A 23,099-nucleotide genomic window follows, 5' to 3' on the forward strand; every position below is an offset into this window, starting at 1 on the left:
CCTACTGCCTGAGATTCTGTGCTTTGGCACAGAGCTCCTCAGACATCAGCTGGCATTAGAATCACCTAAAGGGCTCAAGACAACTCAGATTTCTGGGTCCCATGCCCAGAGTTTCTGATTCCATTGGCCTGTGGTGAGGTCTGAAAACCTGAAACTCCTAACAAGCTTCTGGTGATACCAAGGCTGCTGGTGCAGAGAGCACACTGCTAGAGCTAGTCTGCCAACAAACCTGAATCCTTGCAGATCTTAGATCTGACCCAATGTCTTCTCCATGCCTCACACAGACAGCTCCTTCCCTCTGCTGGCAATGCCCTATCTCCACACGTCACCTGCCTGATCTTCACTCAGCCCTCAGGACTCGGGAGTAGCATTGTCTCCTCCTAGAGAGGGCTAGGCATCCCTCCTTTGGGAAACCCCAGCACAAAGTGCTTACCCTCTTCCCAGGGATATGTGATTGCCTGTTTGCTGTTTCTTAGTTTAGCCCTTGAGAGCAGGGACTTCTATGGAGTTTATCACTGTCTACCTGTGCTGAACACGGGCACTGCCATGTTGAAGGGGTTCAACAAATTTTGAATACAAGTGTGTCTTACTGAAATGAGACCACAGAAATAGACTAGGATAGGGGACTTGAACTTAGTGGAGATAATGAGGGTGGGGAGAGCAATGCATTTCTACTCTAAAAAAGCCTCTCAGATATTTGTGTGGTTTCCCTGGCCCTCTTAAGAAAGCACTGCTCTTAGTAAACTTGGTCTCTGAGTGAAAGAGGAAGTGCAGAAGAGCAGGGACCACAGGGAAATTCATATCAACTTTTAAAGAAAAGAAAATTTCCTACTTAACATTATCTTCGTTTTAAATTGGCATCTCCTGGGCGCCTGGGTGGCTCAGTCAGTTAAGCATCTGCCTTCGGCTCAGGTCATAATCCTGGAGTCCTGAGATGGAGTCCCATATCAGGCTCCCTGCTCAATGGGGACTCTGCTTCTCCATCTCCCTGTTCCCCTCCCCCTGCTTGTGTTCTCTTGTGCCACAAGCTCTCTCTCTTTCTCAAAAAAATAAATAAAATCTTTAAAAAAATTGGCATCTCTTTTCTTATACACACATCCCCATAGGCATACATTCTCCCCAGTGCATGCTTAAGGCTCAGTGTACAAAGTCATGTACATTCTCATTAGGTATGAGATGTAAATTTCATGTAGTTCTCACACCAACCCCCTACTTTTAAGAGGAAACATTGATGGTTTCTGTGTCACACAACTCATTCCCAACTGGCATTAAGTAAGTTCACATGTGTATGCCTTTGGGCAAGGTACATAATCTTTCTGTGCTTTGGTTTCCCCATGTTACAAATGGGAACAAAATATGGACTTTGCAGGACTGTTAAGAGCATTAAATCAGGCAATGTGTGCTAATTTGTTCCTTTATTCCCCTAGACAATGGATTACTTCATCCAGAATAAGAAATCTCTATGGGTGGTATAGAGAGGCAGCGATAAAGAACAGGAAGATACATTTAGATTTGTTAGTTACTTTCTTGGTGCCCTTAAAACTATATTCTGAGGTAATTACACACTTTTCCACCTGCCAAAGAGGATCTATCTCTACACACCTTCCAACACACTTCATTTTATTTCTTTTCTTTTTTTCTTTTCTTTATTTTCTCTTCTTTGCTTTCTTTTCTTTTCTTCTTATTTTTAAAGAGAATCTTCTTTCAAGTTGCTTGTAAGACACAAAGAAGGTGTTCATGTCCATAACCAGACTCCACACCACAAACTAAGTCCTGAAAGTGCTGAATGAGAGAATCGAGACAAAGCAGTTATAATAAGATCTAAAAAGAAAAAAGCAGCATATAATAGAATTGTTTTTCTTAACAGCCACAATTTAAAAATATGGGCCTTTATTATTTTCATTTGAAATCTGCTTATCCAAGTGAAATTGGGAATGCTGGGTACTTCACACAGCTCCATACCGGGAGGAAGTATTAAGGATTCAGCTGAGAAAGGTTTTAATTCTTTTATAAATATATTTTTTTCTTTTTTAACCCCCTGTTTCTCCTTCTGAGAAATGGTTGATGCATTTTGGGTGTGACCCCATATTATAAAGGTTCAGGGTGTTTGCCTGAGTTCCCTCAGATTGGCAAAATTTTTCTCTCATTAGCTGTTGGTGGTCTTAGGAGGAAAGCTTCCACTCTCCACCAGACCAATTCTTTGCTTTCTAAAGGGGGCCTCTCACCTTTTCACCAGTGAGCATGTATATGTGGGTCCTGTAGGCATCATGTCCCAGGTGGCTGAGTGTGTGATTTTGCAACCAGGCTCTTCAAATTTGGGGGCAGGTGATGTGGCAGGAAGTCAGGGGACAATCAGTAGTATTACCTTTGGGCACAGGTTACTTACTGGGTCACTAACTCATTTCACAGGTGTTTCTGGACAGCATAATGTTCTGGGCCCTGTGTGGGGCTCTGAATTAATGAAGTGGTTAATACACCTCTGGCCCCTGCCCCTGTGGGAGGCGCTGTCATGCTGGAGAGCTGGACTATGAACACATCGGGAAACAACCAAGAATCAAATTCTTGAGAGTTGGGAGGTGAATTATGAAGTAGCAGGGTGTTTAAGAGAGACTAGCTAATGGGAGGAACCTGTTAGGAAAGGCCAACCACCTGCCTGAGAGCTGAACATCAGAGCCTCATGCAAAAGGGGGCAGCCCTCGTGAAAGTGCTCAGCACACACAGAACAGGTTAAGTCAGATGGGACAGGTTGGAATCCAGCCTCTGACAGTTGCTAACTTCATACTTCCTCACCTCTTTGAACCATAGTTTCTTCATTTGCAAAATTAGAATAATAATATTATGTTCCTCATAAGTTGATTGACATTAAGTAAGTTCACATGTGGAAAAAAAAATTACACCATTACAGGGCTCCTGATATGTGCTCTGCATATGTTGTCTGGATTAACCACCACATTGCACATGCACACACATTGAAAATACACTGTGCATAAAGGGGAGTCAGGGTTGGGGAGGGAAGTAAAAGATGAGGTGGGAAAGCAGGAAAGCCAGATCATGGGAGAGAGAATTTAATTCTTAGTGTAAAGAGAGTTCACTGAAGAGCTTTAGCGAAGGCCATGTGTGATGTTATTTATGTTTTATGAGGATGAGAGAATGGTCAGAGGGAGGTAGCAAACGTTGAATCAGGGAGGGCAGTTATGAGGCTATTTTAAGAATGTGGCAAGTGATGATGTAAGCTTGAATGCATACCTGCTCAGTGTGATATGACAGACACCAGATCAAACCATGTTCTTCATATCATCTTTATCTGGCAATGCACAAATCTTTACCACTGTAGTAATGCCTTTGGATTAATGATGGATGGAGGGTGGTGAAATACTGAGTGATTCTACATTTCCAAGTACAGTTTATGTAATTCTCACCACGACTTTGTAGGGTGAGCTTCTCTTAGCTCTGTTGCACAGATAGGAATACTGAAGCCGAAAGAAATCAAGAACGTTGCCACAAGTCCTCCTGCTAGTAAATAGCAAGACTATAATGGAAACCTGGGGCTGTTAGACTTCAACAATGTTTTTGTTGTTTCTGTTTGTCAATTGCTTCTGTTAGCTTTAGGTTTCACGGCAATATGGAGATGTATTTTCTTTGAGGTAACCTAGGTCATCAACACTTCACTAAGTCACTAGATTAGCTAGACATTTGAGGGAGTGAAATGTAGGTCATTAATGCCATGATGGATCAGGAGAGGGGTGTGTAGGGCCCTGGAGTGGAGAGAGGAAGAGCCTGGGCACTGTAGGCTGAGACATAAGGCATGAGGTGTGTCTTCAAAGCAATAACACATTCCACATTTATTCATGAAAGCATTTGTCCCACACTCATAGACAATACAGTGTTTCAGTTCTCTATTTCCATAGCACTGGGTGTGACCTCTAGTTTTAGCTCAAAAGTCATATTAGCTTGGCTGTCCATAAATAGTATGTGTCATGTCTACTCGTTCAACACCAAAGTTCCTAAGGACCCAGTTCCTAACCTGGAGTCTGGTGCAGTAACAGAAGGGAACAATAAGAAGAGAACATAAATTTATAATATATGCACCCTGAATACACAAAGAATTTCAACTAGAGTGTGAGAAGCTGAAATATGACAGAAAAGGAAAGTTGGGGCACACTTAGCATCCCCTGGGCAGTAATCCATTGAATCACAAAAAGTGGAATCGCACCATTTTGGGTGAGAAGGTGGAGTGTCAGCCACCAGGTTGTACTGGTTAGGAACTCAAGTCCCTCCAGTTATCTCAGTCACTACTAACACCCCTACCATCTATTATTGATTTAACACAAACAATGTGCCAGACATGATGGCATCATGGTATGTATTATCGCTTTATATGTGTTATCAGACTTAACTCTTACCACAGTCTTCTCTAAAGGTTGTTAATTACTCCATTTTACAGATGAGGAAATCAAGTCTCAGAGAAATAGAGTTGCCCAAAGTGAATCAGCTAACAAGCTATGACGACCATAGTTTAAAATCCATGACCTTATCTACACTATGACTCTCATTATTCCATGATTGATCACAGGTTTTTGTCTATAGCCTCCATCTGGTTGGGTAGGAGTTGAATTCAGGGGGCATGTGTAAGAGTAGTGATTGGGTGGTATGGGAGGGGACTAAGGGAAGTGGGAATTGGTGAAAACCTCTCTGCATCTGGAGTATTTCTTTTTAGGGTCTAAAGAGTCATCAGCAACCTTTTGGTTAGAATCACTTTGTTCCATAGGAATAAATGTGAAATTGCATTTTAAAACTAATTACAGTAAAAGTATGATTTCATTTTTACTTTCATTTCAGAATTTTGGCTTCACAAAGAATGTTTCAATTTGGGCAGCTTGAATTTGGCCAAAATAATATACTTAACTTATTGTGTATGTTCAAGCTGAGCATTTTAATTGCTTGGTGAATACTGAAAAATTGAGATTTTCTGAGTACTTGATTTCAAATAAGACTAATCCTGCCTCCTCCATATACCCATTCACCACTGTCCCACCTACATAAGATGGTATATAATAAGTCTGTTTCAAGTTATATTAAATAGCTTTACATTTTCTCTATTATAAAAGCAATAAAAGTTCTTTGTAAAAGTTTTTATAATTAAAAAAATGGGAGAAATAATGTGAAAACAACATAGAACACCTCCCAAATAGAGTATCTATTAACTGATTTGTAAAGGCTTACTTTTTTTAGAACAGTTTTAAATTCACAGAAAAATTAGGTATGTAGATTTCCTGCATACCGCCCTGCTTCCATATGCAGAGCCTCCCTTATTATCAGCATTCCCCACTAGAGTGGAAAATTTACTACAACTGATTAACCTACACTGACATATCATTGAAAAAGAAAATCTGTGTCCTAAAATGGCCACCGAGCCAGCGAGAGAGTTCCAGTCCTTCCCCCGGGGCTCTTCTGGGTTCTTCTCGCTGCTCTGCTTCCTGCAGGTACCAAAACTACCAAGTATGTGGAAGTAGAAGTGTATAAACTGCCCCCTTTGTTTGTGCTCGGGGCTCAGACTTTTGGAGATCACTCTCCTCTGAGCCTGCCAGCGTTAAATAAACCTCTTATCCTCCAAGATCTCCCGGTGCCACTTTGTTCTTCTGTCGGGCGATCCAGTCCAGGTTCCATAACATCGTAATCACCTAAAGTTCATAATTTATATTATGGTTCACTGGTGTTGTATATTTTATGTGATTGGACAAATGTATAATGACATGGTATCTCCATCATTATAATATCATACAGAGTCTTGTCTTTTTTTTAAAATTATATTATGTTATGTTAATCACTATACATTACATCATTAGTTTTTGATGTAGCGTTCCATGATTCATGGTTTGCATATAACACCTAGTGCTCCATTCAATAGGTGCCCTCTTTAATACTCATCACCAGGTTAACCCATTCCCCCACCCCTTCCCCTCTAGAACCATCAGTTTGTTTCTCAGAGTCCATAGTCTCTCATGGTTCATCTTTCCCTCCAATTTCCCCCCCTTCATTTTTCCCGTGCCCTATAAATCCTCTGTGCTCCATCAGTTCATCCTTCCCTTCCCCAACTCAGGCAACCACTGATCTTTTTACTGTCCCCATAATTTTGCTTTTTCTAGAACATTGTGTCATTGGAATCAAATAGTAGCCTTTTCAGATTGGTGTCTTTTACTTGGTAATATCCACTTAAGTTTTGTTCATGTTTTCTCATGGCTTGCTAGCTCATTTCTTTTTAGTGCTGAATAATACTCCACTGTCTTGATGTACCAGTTTATTTTTACATCCACCTACTAAAGGACATCTTGGTTGCTTCCAAGACTTGGCAATTATGAATAAAGCTGTTATAAACATCCATGTGCAGATTTTTGTGTGAACATAAGTTTTCAACTCCTTTGTGTAAATACCAAGCAGTTAGGTTGCTGGATAGTACGGTAAGAATATGTTTAGTTTTGTAAGAAACCACCAAATTGTCTTCCAAAGCGGCTGCTCCATTTTGCATCCCTACCATGAATGAATGAGAGTTCCTGTTACTCCACACCCTAGCCAGCAATTTTTGTTGTCAGTGTTCCATATTTAGGCCATTTAAATAGGTATACAGTGGTATCTCCTTATTGTTTTAATTTGCATTTTCTTAATAACATATGATGTGGAGCATCTTTTCATATACTTACATGCCATCTCTATATATTCTTTGGTGAGGTGAGAATCTCTGCTAATATTTTGGCATGAAATTTTCAGATATGTTTATACATATCCACTAAATAAGTTGATTTAGATCACAATTACTTGACTTTCTCTTTTTTCTGCTTTAAAAATAATAATTGAACATTTTTATATATAAAAATAAAATGATATATATCACTAACACAGGATAAGGCAGGGATGGTAAGCATGCCATGTATTTGTCCTCCCTATATGAACAGCAGTCTTCCTTTACTGCACATTCTTTTCCACTGAACTCAGAGAAGACCTCAGAATCTCTCTCAACACAGGTTCTATGAAGTCAGTGCTATTCAGTTAGATGTGGAATAATAGACTATATTTTTTCATCTCTAACCTTGAACCTGAGATTAAGGGATCAAGTGGCTCCAACTATCAGAACAAATTAATAATGAAGATAAATCATGAAAGATTATTACTACCAGGCATCTGGCACCATAGAGTCTGATATAGGTACTTGTGGTATTCTTACCCTGTCCCCTCAAGCAAAATATGACATATCACTAATGAGGGGTTTTAATCCCCCTAAGTCTAATTAGGTTTGGTCTAGAGTATATGCTTTCTGTTGAGGTGGGACCTTCCAAATGTCAAGAACATTCCTATAAATTGGAGAACAACAAAGATGAGAAGCAGTAAGAGCAATTATGAGAATATTCACTGATCTCTCTCTCCCTGTCCCTCTCTTTCTCTCTTTCTCTCCCTGTTCCCAGAATCAGATGTTGCTGACTTTGATGGCCGAAGCTCCCTTCTGTATAGGTTCAATCAGAAGCTGATGAGCACTCTCAAAGATGTGATCTCTCTGAAGTTCAAGAGCATGCAAGGAGATGGGGTTCTGTTCCATGGAGAAGGTCAACGTGGAGACCACATCACCCTGGAGCTCCAGAAGGGGAGGCTTGCCCTGCACCTCAACTTGGGTAGGGTCTGGTTTTGTTCCTTTCCATGTTGAGCTATCAGGAATTCTATTTTGTGGTGGGTCACAGTTTCATATCGCTCTTGTGTGTCAGGTGGAAGTCACTGAAATACAAACTAAGTGACATTTTCTCCTTTTACATATTGAAGAAGAACAAATAAACATTTGTGAAATAGTTAAGCCATAGATGGCATTCTTTCTAACTAGATAATATTGGTAAGTAGGGATCACTACAAGCTCATATATATTTATCTAGCTACCTATTTATCTGTTTATCTCTTTTAATACGATTTAACGTGAGCAAGTTTAACACACATGCACACATATTTTAATGAATAGAATCACAATCTATTCTGATTGGTACATTTATGAAAGTTCAGTCCCAAGAGAAAAATAGAGAAGAGGCATTTTAATTCATTTAGTTTATTTTTTTGTTTTTATTTGTTTATTATTGTTATTATTATTATTATTATTATTATTATTTTGGTTAAGGAGAGAGAGGGTTATATGTATAGTGGGAAAGTCTAAGTCTAAGTCTAAGTTTTGGGGCATTCCCATGTCTTTTTAAGGGAAACACTGTTTCCTTTAAGTGCCCTGGCTATGCCAGGTTGAGCCCTAGACTTGCCAAATGCCAGCTAAATTAGTACAATGTCCTGCCTCCTGTGTATTTAGGACACCCAGCATGGCCTGCCTCACCACAGGTAGGCCATCATTATAATTTCATTGTAATCAACTTCTTATCCCAGGAAAAGAGAGAGAAGGGCTCAGCCTCCTTTGAATCCTCAAAGGTACTTTTGAAGGAAGAGTGAACCAAGTGCTGAGTGCAGGGGGCAGAATTCCCAAAGGTGCAAAGGCAAACCAAAAAGCTCTTCCACAGCAAAAGAAACAAGAGAGAAAGAAAGAGAAAGAGCACCCAAGTTGAAGAAAAAGGAAGTTCCATTCCTTATGAGAATGATTCCCTGCCTCTCATTGATATTTGTTAGTATTAGGAGTGAATATTGTACTTGTGGAAGAGAATTGTCGCTAAGTATTTGCTATCAAAGTAAAGAAAGACAATCATAGCAGAACTGAGTTTGTAAGTTTAAGTTGCATGGAAAACTGAAAAAAATCTCAGATAAACACATTTTCACAATTAGAAGGAGAGACATAAGAATGAAGATTAGTGTGGACTCACCTCAAAAGCCAAACAACATAAGTCTTTATTTTGAGGCATTTCTGAGTATCTTCTTAACCACCATGGTGAATATTGGCAGAGAGAACATCTGGAATCCCAAGTTTAATTCATAAAATTGACGTCTAATGCATTAGATTAAATATACATCAAAGGCATCTTTAGAAGCAGAATTTTATCCAGAAGAGAGTAGTAAGATGATTTGCTAATGACCTGATTAATTGTATTAACATACCTAAAGAAGCAACTTATCAATGAATTATCTGAAGTGTGAGCATACAAATATTCAGGAAAAATGCATCAGTTCATTAGCTGGCCTTCAATTTTCAGGAAGGGGATATGGATGAATGGAGTGCAGTCCTGGAACTGCATATGGCTCAGAGAGCATTGTGCATTGTGAGGGAAGTTACTGTTACTTGTCAATAGCAGAACAGGTGTCTTCTACTAGTTATACTGAATCTGCCAATTACTGTCATTTATATTCCAAATTAGATATGCCATTCCCCTTCCAAAGCTCTGTTCCAACATACACAATCCAATGTTGTAAACCAGTTTCACTCACAGTATTTCATGAAGGAAAGGAGGAGGTGTGTTCATGCATCAGATCTATTTTAATTGCAGACTTGTGCTAGATATTTGTTATGGGGAAAGTCACATGACCCAGAAGTCTCTGTTTACTTATGTATAATCTGGGGCTAAGGAATAACTATCTTGCAGAGCATGGACATGAAAACCAAAAATAATATAAATGAATATTCTACGTCAGAAGTAAATATAATGAAATAGCAAAAAGCGAGGCTCTTAATATTCCTCATTTATTCAACAAAAAAAGATCTGAATGTCCCATATGCCAGTCTTCCTGAAAAGAAATGGTATATGAGAGAAATAAATCAATCAGAGAAAGACATGTATCATATGATCTCACTGATATCAAGAATTCTTCATCTCAGGAAACAAACTGAGGGTTGCTGGAGTGGTGGAGGGTGGGAGGGATGGGGTGGCTGGGTGATAGACACTGGGGAGGGTATGTGCTATGGTGAGTGCTGTGAATTGTGTTAAGACTGTTGAATTACAGACCCGTACCTCTGAAACAAATAATATATTATATGTTAAAAAAAAAAAAAGAAGAAGATAGTAGGAAGGGAAAAAATGAAGGGGGGAGTGGGTGGGGGAGATGAACCATGAAAGACTATGGACTCTGAGAAACAAACCGAGGGTTCTAGAGGTGACAGGGGTGGGGGGATGGGTTAGCCTGTTGATGGGTATTAAGGAGGGAACATACTGAATGGAGCACTGGATGTTATACGCAAACAATGAATCATGGAACGCTACATCAAAAACTAATGATGTAATGTATGGTGATTAACAGAATATAATAAAATAAAAAAAGTTAAAAAAAAGAAATGGTATATAAAATGAATAAGACTTGCTCCTTACTGTGATACATGGAAAAGAAAAGTTTTTGTTTTTTTTTTCCCCCAGATTCCACGTTCACTGTATTTCTAATCATGGTGGTGACAAAGTAAAACCTCATTTAGTGAATGATTCAGTAGTAAGAATATGTTCTTTCAGTATTCTACAGTTTGAGAATTTCTTCATCTGCTTGGAAAATGAAATGTTGTGGATTTGAGTGTTCCCTGTACTTACCTGTTTGAAGCAGCCACCCAGGTTTCTTGAAGATTAGTACCAATTTTCGTGTTTTTTCTCTAGGGAGATGCTGCCACATATCAGTTCTTTAGCCCTTCATACCTCAGAAAGAGCTAACAGATCTCTCTGAAAGCACTAAGAGGAAAGGAGGATGATAATTGTTGTGATTTTCTCATAATAGAAAATCTGTAATGTAGGTTGCACAAGGGAAAGATAAGATTTGTTCATTGCTGTAGTTCCAGAATTTAGTAAAGCACCCACCTAATATAGGTACTCAAGGTAAAATGAGTACAATGTAAAAATGGGTTTCCATCTCAAATATCAGGGCCTGACACAATACACATTATTACTGTTGGGCTTGCTCACCCCCAAGACTGTGCTCCTGACTTCCCCATGAGACTCTCTCTCTCTCCTATGATGGAGCCCTGATATTTACAGAATACCCACAATATGTTAGTATCCTGTCCAATCCTCAAAGCAGCCCTAATAGGTAAGTAAATATTAGCCCCAGATTACCTATAAGGAATATTAGTCTCATAAAGGATAAATCACTCTTTCAATTTACACAGCTAGCTATTAGGTATGGCCACTATTAAAATGTAGCTATATCTAATTATTTTTTACTATTTTCTTCAGGTTATAAAATATGTCAGTTTTAGAAAACCTGAAGAAAAAAAAACAAAGGTAATTATATTGAAGGAAAAGAAAAGAAGTCAACTGAAATCCTATAATTCAGTCATTTCTCCTATTAACATTTTGGCATGTTTTTCAAATGTTTTTTTCTTAATTATTTATATGAAATTTTACATATTATACAAAATTCATGTTCTTTCCATGTTGCCACACAGCTTCCAAAATGGAAAGAGTTCATATTATCCACGATCATGTTTATCTTTTTTTAAATTTTATTTAAAATCAATTAATTAACTTATACTGTATTATTAGTTTCAGAGGTAGAGTTTAGTGATTCATCAGTTGTGTATAACACCCAGTGCCCATTACATCATGTGCCCTCCTTAATGTCCATCCCCCAGTTACCCCATCCCCCCACCCACCTCCCCTCCAGCAACCCTCTGTTTCCTAGAGTTAAGAGTCTCTTATGGTTTGTCTCCCTCTCTGATTGCATCTTATTTTATTTTACCCTCCCTTCCCCTATGTTCATCTGTTTTGTTTCTTAAGTTCCATGTATGAGTGAAATCATGTAATTGTCTTTCTCTGATTGGCTTATGTTTATCTTTTATTTTTTAAATTTTTTTAAAGAAATGAATCAATAATGGAAGGAAAGAAGGAAGGAAGAAAGGCATGTGAAGAGGAGGGGAGGGAGGCAGGGGGAGTGAGAGGCAGAGAGGGAGGGAGGGAAGGAGGGAGAGACAGGAAGAGTGAGAGAAAGAGAAAGAGGGAGGGAAGGAATGGAGGGGAGAGAAGGAGAGAAGGAAAGAAGCAGAGAGAGAGAGGGAGGGAGGGAAGGAAAAAGGGGAAGGAGAGAGGGGGCGAGAGGGAGGGAGAAAGGAGAGGAAGAGGGAGAGAGAAGGAAGAAGGGAGGAAGAATCTGAGAATACAAGTTAGTGGGCTAAAGGATGGTGCTAGGCCAATGAAGAGGTAATTTTTCCCTTCCCAGATCCCATGGACACTCCAGCGGTGCGTCCTTTAGTGACAATTATCCAGTGTGTGTCCCTTATATAATCTGACGTTACAATTCAGCAATTCTAGGAGTGGAGGGGTTCAGCACCATGGCCAGTTGCCGAGGCTGGCCTTTGGATCCATATTGGCTGTGGTTCTTCGTAAGTGATGCTCTTTTCTGACTGATTCATTGCCAATTACCCCTTCTGTGGCTGACTTGGGGAGGTCAATTCTATGGTGAAACCGACCTAGGTCATTCCCATTTAATTAATTTCTTAGGGAAGAAAAACGATTTTTTTTTCTAGAAGTACTAATGGGAAAGAGATTTCTTTTCTTAGTCCGTTCCTCTTCTCACTTTGTAACACACCTCATTCACACCACCTGTGATAGTCTGACCTCTGCAGAATTCCAACGGCACTAACCCATACATGCAGGTGGGAGAATCAAAGAGCAGATATTACATGACTGGGAAACTGTTGTAAGAACTAAGCAAGACATCAATAGTACATGTAGGTCATTCATCCTTACAAGAGTTCAGTGCCTTTGAACTGAGGCAGAATGTGCAACTGCAATGAGTACAGCTGTAGTAAAGTGAGAATCCAGGAATAGCATAAACACATGCACAGCAATGCCCTTGGGGAGGCAAGCATAGGATGCAGAGGCCAAAGCAGTTGAGTGAATAATCAACTCATTGTGATATCTTGAGATACTGGTGAAAGAATTGCACATTCTCCAAAAAGTCAAATGGACATTGACATTAGCTCTTTTGAAATACATTTGAATGAGCCAACCCACACATATGTATAAAATGTTTAACGTGTTTCTGAGTTTGTACTGAATACTATGGAAGATATTTTGAGTGCTACTGTTTTTCAAGAGCCTGCACTCGGGGCGCCTGGGTGGCTCAGTCATTAAGTGTCTGCCTTCCACTCAGGTCATGATCCCAGAGTTCTAGGATCAAGCCCGGCATCGGGCTCCCTGCTCTGCGGGAAGCCTGCTTCTCCCTCTCCCACTCCCCCTCCTTGTATTCTTTCTCTCATTGTGTCTCTCTGTCAAATAAATAAATAAAATCTTAAAAAAAAGAGCCTGCACTTAAGCACTATACTAGATATATTAAATATGTATTCCATTTAAAGTCACATGACAGTCCTACAAACTATATCCAAACCCATTTTACAGGTGAAGGAACTGATGGTCAGTGATGTGCAGTCAGTTGCCCAAGATCACATAATTCCATTATTGTAGACCTGGGGTTGGAACCTCCTCCAGGCCTACCCCAATGTCCTGACATTAATAATTAAAATGTTCTAAACCTTTATAAAACAATTACATATTAAATATCATGAAGTCCATGTTCATGGTTAAGCTGTGACAATGGAGTGGGGGAGAGGAGCCCAGAAATGCTTTATGGATGAACCCTGACTTAAATGGACATTTTATTATAAAAATAGTAAAGGAATTCCAGTGTTTCAAAGTGTCAGGAGATCAAGGTGCACCCCATTTTTCATTACTTTTGTTATTAATGTAACAGGAATCTGTTGAACAAGTACGTTAAGTCAGGTGCTGAACTAGCCTCAGGGAGTTAAAAGTTGATTTACCAGTCCCTGATTTCAGGGAGTTCTCAACGTGGTAAAATAATGATTTCTATTTAGATTTTAACTTTGTAATATTAACTTAAAGTATATGATTCTATGCTACCAAAACCATATACCATAACTGTATTGAGATAGCATATTTTTAAGGTAATGAAGTCACAGAAGATGGATACAAATTAGAGTCTGGACTTGAGCAACCACCCATAAATCTAGAGAGTGTTTTATTGAATGAGATTTATAAATTTCCTAACTAAAGACTTATGTTTCATTGTTTTAATGATACATAAAGATTTGTTCTGGTTTGAGTGTCAAGCCCACTGGAATCATGTTGCTTACAGTTAGTTTCTGATTTTTTTTCCAGAAAGTCTCATTTGGGCATATGGGAGAATATTCATTAGCCCTGCATCTTTCCAAGCAAGGGTCTTTACAATACTGGGTAACCCATGGAGTTGAAATTTGCCTTCTCATTCTAAAGCCTATGCTTCTCCTTTAGCATTGCCCCATTCTTCTTTTCTACAACTCTCTGCTTTCCATCCATCGAATTCTTTCCTGAGACTCTTCATTCCTGCTAAGCTAAGCTACATAACATACATGTATGTATGGTGGGATGCAGATGTTCAGAAGGTAAGAAACGAGGGTGAGTGGGAGTATAATTTTTTCTCAGTAAGGTAGTGGTGAGAATATTAGTGTTGGAGTCAGATAGAGCTTGATTGTCACCCTAATTCTTTGTTTTCTTGAGTAAGTCATGTGGCTTCTTTGACACAACACTTTTTGTAGGGTTTTGTTCATGAAGAATTGAAACAACGTAAATAAAGTGCTCACTTTATGTGAGATGCTTAATAATATGTGAATACCAATGTTGATAATCTGAAAAATTACAAGTGGAAAGGTTAGTTCTGAAGGTCAGATGAAGTCAGGCATTGGGGACTTCCATATGAGTGCCCACCTATTTCATTAATTGTAAATGAAGGCCTTTCCACAAGTGACTTTTTGCTGAAATACAATCTTAAACAAGAGTTCCCATTCCCTTTTGTTCAGGCTATCTGAAGTTCAAAGATTGAGAAAGTTAAAGTGACATCCATGTTTGAATTGTTCAGATAAGACCAAGCAAGAAGATCTAATCAAAGAAGACTTTTGGGTGAAAACGCTGTGATATGTATGTCCTTAGACAGAAGATGTTAGTTCCAAGGGTGAAGAAATTGACATGTTTACCCACAGTATGTTGATGGGGGAGAAAGATGAAAAATTAAGTTAGAAATATTTTGGAAACATTTCAAGCTTCCTGTAAAAATTGTTATGTGCTTTAGGGCCTTGAGCAGTATTTACATTGTTTCATTTTAACTATATCTTAAATCACATGAAAACAAGTTTTTATTTAATTAGTAAAAGTGTTGTTTTTTTTGTTTTGTTTTTCCCCTAACATGTTCCTGGCTGGAAAGCTAACTTCTGCATATTTTTGTCTTTGACCTCTACAGTTGTCCATGGGAAATTTTATCTTACCTTAGGAAATTAGAAACTAGTTAAAGCGAGTAGGTGAATATCACTTGCCACTGAGGTAAAACTTGAGATATATAATTCAGGTTACGGAGTTTGATAATCTCTCAAGAATTAAGTTTTTCTTCATTTCTAATAATGAACATTTCTAGGTAAGATAGAACATTTCCTAGAACTAACATTCTTCTTTCTTCACAGTAACACCTAGTGTAGATACGATTCAAAACATCCTTCTTGATGAATTTCAGAAATTCCCTGTTTCCCTAATTGTTTAAACAAACTAATTTTCACTCCATTTGTTTTAATAGAAGATTTCTAGTGTTACCATGGGATAATTGATGGAGGAGTGGGTGAAATTCATTCACATTTGCCATTTTTTTGTTAATTAAAAAGTAACTTGAACTGGAGGGGATAGTCAATAATTTACACATCACTCATATATAGTTTTCAGTGAACCAGCTATGCAGGATAACGAATTTGTTTTTAATGAAGTTTATTTATTTTTCCCATTATGAAAGATAGTTATGCCCACTATAAATACAGAGAAAACAAAAAAGAAAGAAAATGAAAGCTTCGGTTCATATTTTAGTAAGTGCGTTCTTTGGTTTATTCTCACATAGTGCTTATTTGTTTCTTTTCCAAAGTTGTGATTTAGTTTTGATATGTACTTTTCTATCCTGCCTTTATATAATTTAAATCAAGAAGGTGTAAACTACTTAATATCCCTTTTATAAGTTGTTACTTTTTAATTTTATCAAAAAATGGTGATCACTACTGAGTATATGTTTGAAATTATATAAGTACTTTATAAGTATCATATAGATGTCTACGTAATATCCCATCTGCTGATTCTGCCTAAGTTTATTCAAAGTTTAATTATTTTCCTCTCTTTCCAAATGTTCAGACTTTACTTCCAATTTTTAAATTATTAGACATTTTGAAAAAGAAATCACCATGATTCAGTTTGTTTTCTTAGAAGAGACTTCCAGAATGTTGGTGCTAGATAAAAAGTTATGAACATTTTTTTAGTCCCTCAATACTTACTGATTTATATTTTTTTCAATAATAATAGTGGGATTTTTATTTTGCATTATTTCTGGGCAATACAAAAGATTTGGCTAAATTAAGTAAACAATGTAAAGAAGGAACAATATTAATTCACTTTTGAGGGAAGGTCAAAAATTGTTATAAATATTCATGAAATTTTCATAACCTATTTTGCATGAAAAGGTAAGAGTGGTAATTAAAGCTCATGTTTTCATTAGATGCAGTAAGAGGGAAGTAGCTGCCTTTTATTTAAGAAGATACACACATTCATTCCTCTGAATCTTAGATTATCAGTGGGATTGTTGGATGGAATAGCAAACTTGCTGAGGCAAGGTTAGGGTGTGGGAGAGGAAGGCCGACTTTAACCTTGTTAAGGATGTGGATGGGGTTATGAATGCTGACTCTGCTTCCTCCTGCCTAGATGTTCTGAGGCATGAAGAATGTGGTGATGATGGTGGCAGTGGATGGAAGTAGAATATGGGGGCAGCAGCCAACTTGGAAATTTACTTCTTGGAGTTTTAGGATTTAAAGACACCAATATACATGCACACTGAACCTCAGTCTGATCAATGTAACAAATCAATTCATCCAATTTAGTAGTGTTTCTTATTATATTTGAAAATTATACACTTGGTTAACTTAAAGAAATCACCCAAGGATTTAAAAACAATGGACTTGGGACATCTAGTTAACCATTTATTTATTTTTTAAAGATTTTATTTATTTATTTGACAGAGAGAGAGACACAGCGAGAGAGGGAACACAAGCAGGGGGAGTGGGAGAGGGAGAAGGAGGCTACCCGCTGAGCAGGGAGCCCGATGTGGGGCTCGGTCCCAGGACCCTGGGATCATGACCTGAGCCGAAGGTAGACGCTAAACGACTGAGCCACCCAGGCCCCCCTATAGTTAACCATTTAAAGAGATAAAATAAAGGAAGAATTCTACCTTATGTCATATACCAGAATAAAGTCCAAATGAAGTGAAGTGCAAGAAAATGGGAGAATTCTTTAATGATCTCAGAAAGGGAGGTCATGTTAAACTATAACACAAATCCATAAAATAAGCCATAAAAGAAAAAGAAAATGATGGCTTTTTCAGCAAAAGAATGTCTGAATGATAAAAAAAAAAATTAGAATTAAAAAACAAAGAAAAAAGGCAAAAGCAAAAGACAACAGCAAAAAGATATTGGCACAATTAATGTTACAGAAAATGGACTAAATAGAAATCAATAAGAAAATGACAGAAAAAATAAGCAAGAAATATGAGGAGATAGATCATAAAAAATAAAATGAAAATATTTTCAAACTCATTCAGTTTAAGGGAAATGTATATTAAAACTGCTAAGAAATATACTGTTTTTGCCTATCACACAGGCAGAATTCCAAAAGCTTGAACATATTTTCTAGACAAGCCTGTGGAGAAAAGTCATTCTCATAAATTGCTGGTAGGAGTTTGAATAGGCACAACTTTTGTAGGGGACAATTTGGCAGTGCCTGTCAAAATTGCAAATGGTGAACACTTTTGACCGTTCATTCCTTACCTAAGAAAGCATGCGACAGAAAGGCTTGCACACATACAAAATGATGGCTACATACAAGGTATATCAGCAGTATTAGGTATCAACAATAGTTAGACTACCTAAATATTTATCAATAGAAAACTGGCTAATACATATAACACGTTTCATTCAATAAATACTGTGCAGCTGCAAAAAAGAATGAGACAACTTTTTATATACTAATGTAAGAAAATTCCTAGGATAGATTAAGTGAAAATGAAAAGGTCCATAAAAATGTGCATTGTATTTCACCATTAGGGTAAAAAATTAAATGAGGAGAAATAAAGAATACATATATTTGCATATATAGAGTATTGCATATATTGCCATCTATATGCATATGTAAAATGCATATATATTGCATTTATAAATTGCATATATAAAGTATATATGTACATATAAAGTATATATACACAAATACATACACATATACATGTATAAAGTATATATGGCTTGCATGTGCCTAATTTTTTTTTTTTCTGGAAGGAGAAACAGGCCATTAATAACAGTGATTAGCTATAGGGAATATATAGAAGATTAGCATATTGGAAACAGGGATGGGAGGAAGATTCATTACTATATCCAAAAAGTTAAATAGTCACTTTGACCCATTTATAATTAAATTTGTCTTCTGAAGCTGGAATAATAATATATAAAATATTTAAATATTTGGTTTTAATCATTTTCATTGGCTCTCTGAAAGTACTCAGTATATCACTAAAACCCACCAAAAGCAGCACATAGAATGAATAAGTAGGGAGAAAGGATGTGATTCCTTTTCCTTTTATTCTTCTTTCTGTGACTTACAGTGGATTTACATTTTCAAATGTTTGTTTCTGACTTATTGTTAAGAAATAATTGTTAAATGACTTTTTTCCTTTTAAGAAGAAAATTGAGACACACATCAAAGTGAAACCTCTAATATTAATTTTACTTGGCTTATTACCTAGAACCAACTGTTTATAAGGCACACTAAGTTTCCTTCAATAGTTTGTTAGCTCTTGGACAAATTTTATTTTATAAATAAAGGGTGTGTGGTGTGTGTATGTTGTGTGAAGAGAAAGAGAGAGGGAGGTGTTCTAGTTTCTCTCTTGTGTGTGTCTCATGACTGGTACCATTGTCCATCCACCTGCACAAGGAAAAAAAAACAAAAGCAAAAACAAAACCTAGAGATCATCCTTAGGGGAGTCTCCCTTTATCACCGCCCCTCCAATATCCAAGTGACAATATCCAAGAGAGACCACCACCATATTATCACTTGGAAATCCATCCTTCCTTCCCTCTCTTTACTTAAGGCCCTGGGTCTTTCATCTAGATTACTGTTAGTCTTACAGCCAGCCTCGCCTTCTAATCAAATTTTCGTGCAGCTGCCAAAATAATGTTTTTTATATAAGAAAAAGCAAAAAACAAAAAAAGTTAAAGACTCTCTCTTCTCATCCTCAGTGTGATTTGAGTTCTTAATAAATTTCTCGAATGTTAATTTGAGTTGGTAATCTCTGATTTACTAATTCACCAGACGCCCATTGCTTAAAAGGAAATAAAATACACAGTTACTTCGCACACACTCCCCTCCCTAAAAGTCTTAATGGAGTCTCTCAATAAGTAAATTGATAAAAAAAAAGTGTGCTGGTAGCATTAGTCCTAGATGGTATAAGCTAGGCTGGCATGATCATGATACTGCTGCATGGACTCCCCCGCCATGTTTCCTTGCACCTCCGAGTCTTGGCACCTGCTTCTCCTGGCTGTGTTGGCGCTCCTTCTTCCAGCCAAATCTCAGACCTGTCACTGCTCTACTGGAGATTCACAGCTCCTTACCCTGCACTTGTTTGGCTCCTGGCACCAAACACTATATGCTACCAGCACACTTTTTATCAATTTACTTATTGAGAGACTCCATTAAGACTTTTAGGGAGGGGAGTGTGTCTTTTAACTCTGTATTTCTTTTTTTTCTCCACCACCCCCAGCCTCGGGATGCAAGTTAACTCTGTATTTCTTTTATCTCCTTTATACATCACCTGCCACTGTAGCCAAGGCAGAGGTAGATATCATTACCTTTTTATTCAAGGAAAGAAGGAAGAAAGAGGGAGAAGGAAGGGAGAAGGAAGGAAGGAAGGAAAGAAGGAAGGAAGGAAGAAGAGAAAAAAGGAAAGGATGGAGAGAGGGAAGGGAGGAGGAGGAAGAAAAAGAAAAAATAATTTTTAATCATGAGCAAAATTTGACCAACTGTGAGAACTTAAAATTTGTTGAAGAAATAATGAACAAATTATGAAATAAAGTCAGTGATGAATGCACAACCTATCATTTTTCAATTGCAATAAGTTTGATGCCCACCACCACCCCCATGTGAAGCAACCAAGTGTTGTTCAGTGCAGGAAGCAGTGCCTTAGGGCCATAATGGAGATGGGAGTGAGCAACCTACAGGGGAAATGGCAGCTCCTGCCCCCTTAATGCCTCACTGTTGAGCAGTCTGTTGCAGCTGTGCTAAAATGCATCTTAGGAGAGAAGTGGGACACATTTAGCTTTCAGTTTCTAAGGGGACCAAACAATAAAACATCACAAACTTGAAAGTTTACACATAAGTCTTAATTAATTGCATTGAACTGTTCATTTCACTATGTCTGAGCTATTCTGAAGGGGGAAAAAATGCTGCAATTTTTTTTGACAAAAGGGTACTGGCAGGAACTTCCATAAAATTGGAGGAGGGCCAGAGGGGAGGGAGAACTAGATAGAAAAAAATGTACCTCTCCCCCTGAATCTCTCACAGCCTCTTAAGAGGTGTCTTCCAAGCTCAGTTTAGACAGAATCAGTGCATATGGCCCATGCCACAAGCAGAGTAAAAAGGGTCAAGTGGACCTGGATTTGAATGCTAGTTGCACCTCTGGGTCATGGATGCTTAACCTCACTGATCCTCAGGTTCCTTATTCATGAAATGAGGATAATAATTTTCCCTTGGGGGATTAAAGGTGGAGGGTATAAACTTCCTATTTAAGTGCTGTTCATGTAGCAGGCACTTGAAAATGGCAGCTAAAATGATTATTTCCTCACCTTTGCCTTTACCTTCAGACTTACCTAACTCGGTGCCCACTGTCTTCCCTTTACTTATCCAGAATTTACTTTTCCTCCAAAGCATAACTCAAGATTCATTTTCTCCATTCAAAAACCACTCAAAGAATGTGTATTATTTCTAAATGTGATATTCCCTGTTTCCAATATTATTGATGGCCATTAGGATATGGTGCATTTTATTACTTAATTGTTCATGTTCTGAGAACATGTCCTTTCGCATCCAGAAAGGGGTGTGTATATCACCTGACCTAGAATTTGGTTCTGGAATCTGTGGGCAAAGCATGTTATTCCTTTACAAATCCAGCAGGGCTCTGGTCCTGGAGAGAGAGAATCATTCCTTACCTTTAGGATAGAGAGACCTGGCCTAGCTTGCAGAATATTCTAGTATGCAAGGCTGTCCTTGGGCACAGATGCCATCCAGTCTTCCTCTCCCCTTCACAGATGACAGCAAACCTCGGCTCAGCAGCAGCCCACCCTCGGCCACCCTGGGCAGTCTGCTGGATGACCAGCATTGGCACTCGGTCCTCATTGAGCGGGTCGGCAAGCAGGTGAACTTCTCTGTGGACAAGCACACACAGCACTTCCGCACCAAGGGCGAGGCGGATGCCTTAGACATCGACTATGAGGTGAGTTGACTCTCCCTGCAGGTCTCCAGGTCCCTTGCTCAACATTAGTAAAAAAAAAAAAAAAAAAAAAAAAAAATCAGCAAACAAAAGAGCAATTGAGAGGAGATGGGGGACCCTGACAAGTCTTACCATGGGCTCATCTCCTCTGTCTAAGCCCAGGCAGCCTTCAGTGGAAAAGTCCAAGGAGGGCATCTGAGCAGTGTTTGTGGGGGGGAAGTGTCTTGGTAACAATGGGACGTTAGCAAATTGTGTGCATGTTAAAATCAAGAAATCTCCTTTTTCACTTTAAAATTTTTTGTCCTGCCTGTAGCCTTCCCGTATCACTGTGTAGTCTTGTAGTTACCCTCAGTTGTTCTTTTTGCAAAAATCAATTTCAATTAGCTGAGAAAATACAGAAATTATACTAACATAATATTATAAGTCAGGTATACCTGAAGAAAAAAAGAGAGATAAACAAAATCCAAAGGAATCTAAAATCCACACTAGTGGCATTTGTGTTTAACCTTCATTCCTATGCAAACTTTTGACAATATATGCAGTCATTTATTTCTTGCTTTCTTGTCCGAGAGCAAGAAATACACAGAGTCTACAACACAAAGAAGATATCACAGAGTTCGGCAAACTGGCAGACAAAAGTTACCCATCTTTGCGAGTAGTTCAGTTCAACAAGTGTGCCTCTGCTGTATACCAGACTTTTCTAAGCAATAAATATACAGAGATCACTGAGGCAGGGTCCTTTTGTTGGAGAAGCTTACAGAACTTTTTTGCAGGACTGTGGCATGGCCAGTTTTATGTTTTAGACTAATAATTCTGAATGTCTGTCACAGGAGTCAGCCCACTTAGCATCCCTTGGGGAATTTGTTAAAAATGAAAATACTCAGTTCCCACCCAGATCTGCTGAATCAGAAACTCTGGGAAAAGAGCTAAAAAATTTGTTTTAGAAATCCTCCAGGTGACACCCTACCATTTCAAAAGTACTATTTTGAGCAGTAAGTATAAGTCTGTAGCTTAGACTTGTGGGGAGGTGGAGGCAGGGGATTGATGTACAGATGGTAGGAAACTCTGTTAGGTGACAATTCTAGTCACCAGTGTGGTACACACTAAAACATGGAGGTGGAGATGAATAATTGAAAAATTAGGGTCTGACTTACATTTATCAATCACCATCATGAGCTATAAGAAAGATTTCTTCTTTTGATCCTAACTTTAGCTTAGCATACTGTTGATAAGATATACCATTCATTAACTTCGAGAAATAATTTGTCACTCAGACTCAGAAAGATACCAGGTAGATTTTTTTTTTGATTTGCTGATAACTGGAAATCTATGAGTATCAATCATCTTTCTTTATCAAGTTTAAGCGATTGAAAGTGATTTAAGTGATTGAAAAAAGAAAAAAAATTAAAGAATACACGTGACATTAAAAGAGGTATCTTTTATAAACTTGAGGACAACAGAAAACATAAAATCATCTGTAACTCTACCCGCCTAAGAGATGGTTCTAAAATTCTCCCAGTTGCCTGATTTAACCTTTATTTTCAAGCCTATGTCTACCTATCTCTCCTGTGTAGAGAATGTTTATGGGATCACAGCTGAGTGGCATTAAATTGAATGTCAGC

At 38.1% G+C, this 23,099-nt stretch overlaps 1 protein-coding gene across 1 annotated transcript in view; it reads left to right on the forward strand.

The window, feature by feature from the left end:
- CNTNAP5 (contactin associated protein family member 5) overlaps window positions 1–23,099 on the forward strand; it is an 872,890-nt gene that overhangs the window by 386,450 nt on the left and 463,341 nt on the right. The window contains exons 5-6 of the mRNA XM_073885276.1: window positions 7,458–7,661; window positions 21,296–21,480. Of these exons, the coding sequence (XP_073741377.1) occupies window positions 7,458–7,661; window positions 21,296–21,480 (389 nt within the window). The remainder of the gene's footprint in view (window positions 1–7,457; window positions 7,662–21,295; window positions 21,481–23,099) is intronic.

The sequence above is a fragment of the Callorhinus ursinus genome, unplaced genomic scaffold (assembly GCF_003265705.2).
Source record: "Callorhinus ursinus isolate GAN/ISIS: 27379988/994484 unplaced genomic scaffold, GSC_fseal_2.0 scaffold2, whole genome shotgun sequence".
Lineage (NCBI taxonomy): Eukaryota > Metazoa > Chordata > Mammalia > Carnivora > Otariidae > Callorhinus > Callorhinus ursinus.